At 45.9% G+C, this 6,283-nt stretch overlaps 1 protein-coding gene across 1 annotated transcript; it reads left to right on the top strand.

Annotated features, from left to right (window-relative positions):
- The first annotated feature begins 2,506 nt into the window (after positions 1 to 2,506).
- Positions 2,507 to 5,407, top strand: LOC121517360 (transposon Tf2-1 polyprotein). Its single transcript, XM_041799063.1, has one exon. The coding sequence runs from the start codon at positions 2,546 to 2,548 to the stop codon at positions 5,405 to 5,407; it is 2,862 nt and encodes a 953-aa protein (XP_041654997.1). The 5' UTR covers positions 2,507 to 2,545.
- The last annotated feature ends 876 nt before the right edge of the window (positions 5,408 to 6,283 follow it).

The following is a 6,283-nucleotide window of genomic DNA, read 5'->3' as shown; positions in this document are numbered from 1 at the left end:
ATCTTTTTTTTGTATGTTTTGTTTATATTTTAAAGTTAATTTCACCCAAAAATCTTGTGTTTTATTTAAGTTTTTTTAAGTCTTTATTTTGAAGCCTTGAATTAGTGACATTACTACGCCCTCTGCTGGCGGTAAGATGGTATATCGTGTCACCTCCGCCCTCTCGCCAGTCTGATCAGAGCACGACTGGGAGAGGTATGTATCTACTGTTGCTCGTTCATAAAGCATAGATATAAGAATTCTTACCTCTAGCTAACAGTTGAAAATTGCTTGTTTGATCTATATATGTACAGCAGATGAGATTGGTGTTTCTTTTCTCATTTATTTAGCCTTTGAATCAGAGTGAGAGAGCTAGCATGACACGCTAGCTTGACATGTGTATGTTGAGCCTGCTTATGTGTGTGTGTGTGTGTGTGTGTGTGTGGGCCGTTGCCGCCATTGCATCTCTTGTTCGGCACATTTTAAGCTTTTCTTTTTTTTCATGCTAGGCTTGCTAAGAAGAAAGCTAATTGTTGACTGTGATTCTGCTCTCTGCTCTGAACCTGTTAAGGAGCTCAACTTGGGAGAGAATAAATTCTGCTCAATGAGACCGGCCTGAGTCTTTGATTGCTTCCTGCCTGAACACAACGCAGCGTAGCCAGAATGGGTAGCTCGTTGCCGGCTACATTGGTGCCGTGACCCGGATCTTCACTTCAGATCATCGCCAGTGTGATCGCCGATGGTTGCTGCAACGAGTAGGGTTCTTTTGAAGACAACACGGTTGTTTCAGATGCACAGTTACTGTTTAATTGATCATGTGGAAAAAGAAACAAAAAGACTTGAACTGTAGAGTTTGTGTTCATCAACAGCTGTCGATATTTACATTTTCACAAGAAAAGATTTGACACTGTTTTGTTTGTGCACTTATCTTTTTAGAGCTTTTCGGTCAAGAACAACCAAAATCCGCTTAGATGATGGATGGTAAAGATGCTAAGCTAACTTTTGACTTTGATGAGTGTACTAGTACAGCAGGCTTTGGTCTAGGCAGATTTTTAAGAGAGGTAGCTTCAACTCCAGTCAGGGGTTTAAGTGCAGTAGGACATCCTGTTTTCTCTTCTACACATATGCACAACAGTGAAGTCCCTCCCAGACAGCCACTTAGTCCAGACATGAGTATGCCAGACCTAAGTAACCTAATAACACAGTTAGCCCAACAGATTGGGGAGAGCATTGCAAATCAGATAAAGAAAACATCCAGCAGCCAAAATGACAAACCTATCCACACTCATAGTCTAAACCAGAGTCAAGGCAACACTGAGTTAAACATGACTGGGGTGAAGTTAGTTATGCAGGCTGATGTTAAGGAGCCACCACACTTCAGGCATGAGGGGACTGACAAACACAAAGTGCAGGAGTGGGAGGAAATGATGGACATGTACCTGAAGAAACGAGGTATCCCACCACATTAGCACTCCCAAGAAATAATGTCAAGGCTGATGGGGAAGGCGAGAGATGTTGTTAAAGTCACCTTACGTAGCATTCCATCTTTAAAGCCAGCTGAAGATCCCAAGCTTGTCTTTGATATTCTCAAGCAACACTTTAGTGAGGTGACATACTCCACTATGCCCCTAGCGGACTTTTACAACACCCTTCCTTTAGCTGGAGAGAGCCCGATGGATTATTGGATCCGTTTAAATAAAGCTGTTGATGTGGCAGAGGAGTGTTTGAGGAGGCAGGGGAGAAACATTGAGAATCCTTCCCATGAAGTAACCATGATGTTTGTGAAGCACTGCCCTGACCCTGCACTCTCAGGTGTCCTTAATTTTAAAACAGCAGAGAAATGGACAGCAAATGAGATCCAAGAACATCTCATTGAACATCAGAGAGAGATGAGAGCCAGGCCTCAGGGGAAAACACCTCGACAACCACAGACAAAGCAGGTTAGTACACACTCTCAGACTTCAGCAGCTGAGGTGGAAGCAGTCAATACAAGAGACATTACCTGTGATCAGTGTGCAGTCGGGTCAACACCTTTGACCCAGACAGAGAGTGCTTGCATGCAGTCCCTTATCAGCCTTCTAGACTGTGTGCTGGAGCAAAAGGTTCAGTCAGCAGAGCCAAGGAGGGAGAAAGCAAACTTCCCCCCTAAGAGATGTAAAGTTTGTCAGTCCAGTGAACATTCCACAACTACACACTGTAGACAAGAAAATCTATGCATGAACTGCTTTAAGTCTGGCCACTGGAAAAGAGAATGTCAGTCATGCAAGTTAAAGAACAATGCCACATCAAGTCCCATCCAGGCCCAACCAAGGGATGAGCAAGGTGCAACAGATTTGAACTAGGCAGCTCACATTTGGAGAGGGGATGTGTGGGTGTTAAAGAACCTACCCTCGAACAAGATGCAGACTTACAAGAAGTGTACACTAATGTTTGCAAAGCAATGCCAGAGAACAGCACTGTGATAATTCAAAACACTCATCGAGTTGAGTCATATGGAGAGTTGTTTCATGCACCAGTGACAATTAACGGGTCTTCTCAGTTACAAGGATTGCTTGACACAGGATCCATGGCTTGTACAATGAGTGAGGTGGCAGAGCAAAAACTCCTATCAGAAAGTGTTTTGACCCAAACACAAGAACTCAAAGAGCGTATTGTTCTTGTTGGCTGTGGTGGGTTACAGGTGAGCCCAAAATGCATGTATGACATTGAGCTGACTTTGTATGGTGTTAAGTGCATGGTCCCAGTTCTAGTAGTTACAGGCCAAAGAGATGACATCATCATAGGCACAAACATGCTCAAGTATGTGTTACACCAACTCAAAAAAGATGACAACTACTGGAAACTTATCTCATGTAATGTGCAGGAGTCCTCGGAGAGTGAGCAGTTCTTGGAGATGATGTCTAGTCTCTCACGGTGGAAAGGAGAAGACATACCAGACAAGGTGGAAACAGTGAAGCTTACTCAAGCAGTGACTCTCCTTCCAAAACAAGAATACCTGCTATGGGGCAGGCTGCCAAGTAATCTTCCAATGTCACCTGGAAGCACAGTGGTGGTGGAGCCCACCTCAGCTAGGTGTGCTCCATGGGGCATTATGGTAGGCAGAGTGGTTACACCATTGTGGGGGGATGGTTGGGTCCCCATGAAGGTTACCAACATCACCTTGAAGAGAAATTGCAAATTGGCAGATGTTTCTCCCTGTGTCACAGTCGAAGATTTTACTCTGTTTCAAGGTTCCTGCCAGAAAGAAAATGACACAGACACAGCAACTCATGACAAAACTGTTGATAACACTGACCTGAAACAAAGACTACAGAATGTTGGCTTGGGAGACATAGACATTGACCACTGTCAGGTGAGCCCCTCTACAAAGATCCAGCTTGTTGAAATGCTCGAACAGTATAATGATGTCTTCTCTAAACACCATCTAGATTGCGGAGAAGCCAAAGGCTTTGTGCACAGGATCAGACTGACTGATGATCGTCCCTTCCGTCTCCCATATCGCAGGGTCTCACCCGCCCATTATCGAAAGCTGTGCCAAGTCCTCACTGAAATGGAGGAGCAAGGGATCATCCGCAAGTCGGTGAGTGAGTTTGCTTCCCCACTCGTCATGGTCTGGAAAAAGACTGGAGGTCTCCGAATATGCACAGACTTCCGGTGGCTGAATACCAGGACCATCAAGGAAGCCCATCCTCTTCCTCACCAATCGGACTGTTTAGCAGCCCTCGGCGGGAACACCGTCTTCAGCATGATGGACCTTACATCAGGTTTTTACAACCTACCCATGCATGAGGAAGACAAAAAGTACACCGCTTTTACAACACCACTGGGCCTGCATGAATACAACAGAATGCCACAGGGCCTCTGTAACAATCCGGCATCTTTCATGAGGATGATGCTCAGCATCTTTGGAGATCTAAACTTCAGTAGTTTGCTGTGTTATCTCGATGACCTCCTGGTCTTTGCCCCTACTGAGCAAGAAGCCCTCATCAGATTGGAAGTTGTTCTAAAGAGACTGAGAGTGCAAAACCTGAAGCTGAGCCCAAAGAAGTGCCACTTTTCGCGACTGTCTGTAAAGTTTCTTGGACACATTGTTGACGGTAATGGGGTAGCTGTTGACCCAGAGAAAGTGGAAGTCATTGTCAAAATGTCAAAGAAGGATTTAATGGAGAGTGACGGGTGTACGCCTTCAGTCCGGAGACTAAAGTCATTTCTGGGAATGGTGTTCTATTATCAGCGCTTCATACCGAACTGTTCATCCATTGCGAAGCCTTTGTTTGCCCTCACAGCTGGTCAGAAACGGAGAGGCAAGGGTGGTAAATCAAAGCAGAATCCTGGAGTCTTCAGAAAGCTAAAGCCTGCAGACTGGACTGATGACTGTGAACTTGCCTTTCTCAGCCTGAAGGAGAAGCTCCTCAATTGTGGAGTCCTCACTCATCCAGACTTCTCCAGGCCATTCATCTTATCCATTGATGCTTCCCTTGACGGTCTTGGGGCAGTTATGTCTCAGATACCAGAAGGTGAGACCAAAGCTCGTCCTATCGCCTTTGCAAGCAAAACCCTCACTGGCTCTCAGAAGAGGTACACAGCTCATCGTCTAGAATTTCTAGAACTCAAGTGGAGTGTTTGTGAAAAGTTTAGTCATTGGTTGAAGGGTCACTCTTTCACAGTGTGGACCGACAATAATCCACTGACATATATATTGACCAAACCAAAACTTGATGCCTGTGAACAGCGATGGGTGGCCAGGCTCTCCCCATACACCTTCAGAATCAAACACATCCCTGGTGTCAAAAATACAGTGGCGGACGCCTTGAGCAGGGATCCATTTGCTAAGTCGGTGAGCCAAGGGTTGATCAGTGAGCCTTATGAAGATCTTCTGGCAGAGTTTGAGGGGACAAAGGAGGAAGGAGTTCAAGACATTTTCCGGTGTAAGGTTCAGTGCCTTCAGGTGGAGAACTCCAACAGTGTGACCAAAGACATCTCACCTGCTGAACCACTCAGAACTCAGGGTTTCCCTGATGTCAAGTCCATATGTGATGCTCACACAGAATGGGAGCGAGCTGCTGAGTTAAGAGCTGTTCAGTTTCTCAAGTCTCTTCCTATGGTGGCGTCCTCAGAAGAAAATGTTCTCCCTGCTCTGTCTCTTGATGAGCTTCACCAAAGCCAAGACCGTGATCCAGTCATTGGGGAAGTCCTGCAGTTTGTAGAGCAGGGGAAACCACCATCTAGACGAGAGAGAAGTAGGTTAATTCCCCAAGCTCAGACACTATGCAAGCAGTGGCATCGGCTGAAAGTCCAAGATGGGATCCTTTACAGAGTCACTAAAGATCCCTCAACTAAGCAGAAGAGGTACCAGTTTGTCTTACCTGCCAGCCTAAAAGATAAAGCACTCTCCGGTGTGCATGATCTTGCAGGCCATCAGGGGTAAGTCAGGACCCTACACCTTGCCAAACAGCGCTTCTTCTGGCCGAAAATGGAGCGAGACATCAAACAGCATCACAACATGTGAAATGTTGCCAGCGATGTATTCTTGCAAAAACACCTGAACCAGCTGCCAGAGCTCCCTTGGAGAGCATCCACACATCTGCACCTGTGGAGTTGGTATGTATTGATTTTTGGAGCGCTGAAGATAGCAAGCAAAGAACAGTGGACGTTTTGGTCATAACAGACCACTTCACAAAACTGGCCCACGCGTTCCCATGTGTCAACCAGACAGCAAAACAGGTCGCAAAGAAGCTGTGGGATAACGTGTTTTGCATATATGGTTTTCCAGAACGGATCCATTCAGATCAGGGAGCCAATTTTGAAAGCAAACTCATTGCCGAACTTCTGAGCCTTGCAGGTGTCGCAAAGTCACACACACCACTGCATATCACCCAATGGGTAATGGGCAGACTGAGAGGTTTAATAGGACACTTGGCAACATGCTGCGTGCTCTCCCATTGGCTGCAAAACAACACTGGGCACAACAGATACAAACTTTGACTTTTGCTTACTATGCCACCATCCATGAAACAACTGGTTTTGCTCCATTCTACTTGATGTATGGTCGAGTTCCAAGACTTCCAGTGGATGTGGTCTTCAGGCAGGTCCTCAAGGACCCAGTCGTTGTGAACTACAAGACTTATGCAGACAGGCTGATGTCAGTCCTCCATGAAGCTGCAACCATTGCACAGCAGCATGCAAAGAAGGAACAGCAGCACCAAGCGGATGGCTACAATAAAAGGGTCTGCGGTACCTGTCTGAATGCCGGTGACAGAGTTTTGTTGGCAAACAAAGCAGAAAGAGGGAAAAGGAAGTTGGC

This window comes from Cheilinus undulatus, linkage group 2 (assembly GCF_018320785.1).
Source record: "Cheilinus undulatus linkage group 2, ASM1832078v1, whole genome shotgun sequence".
Taxonomy (NCBI): Eukaryota; Metazoa; Chordata; class Actinopteri; order Labriformes; family Labridae; genus Cheilinus; species Cheilinus undulatus.
Note: the sequence above shows the minus strand (reverse complement) of the source record. Positions and strands in the feature narration are given on the sequence as shown.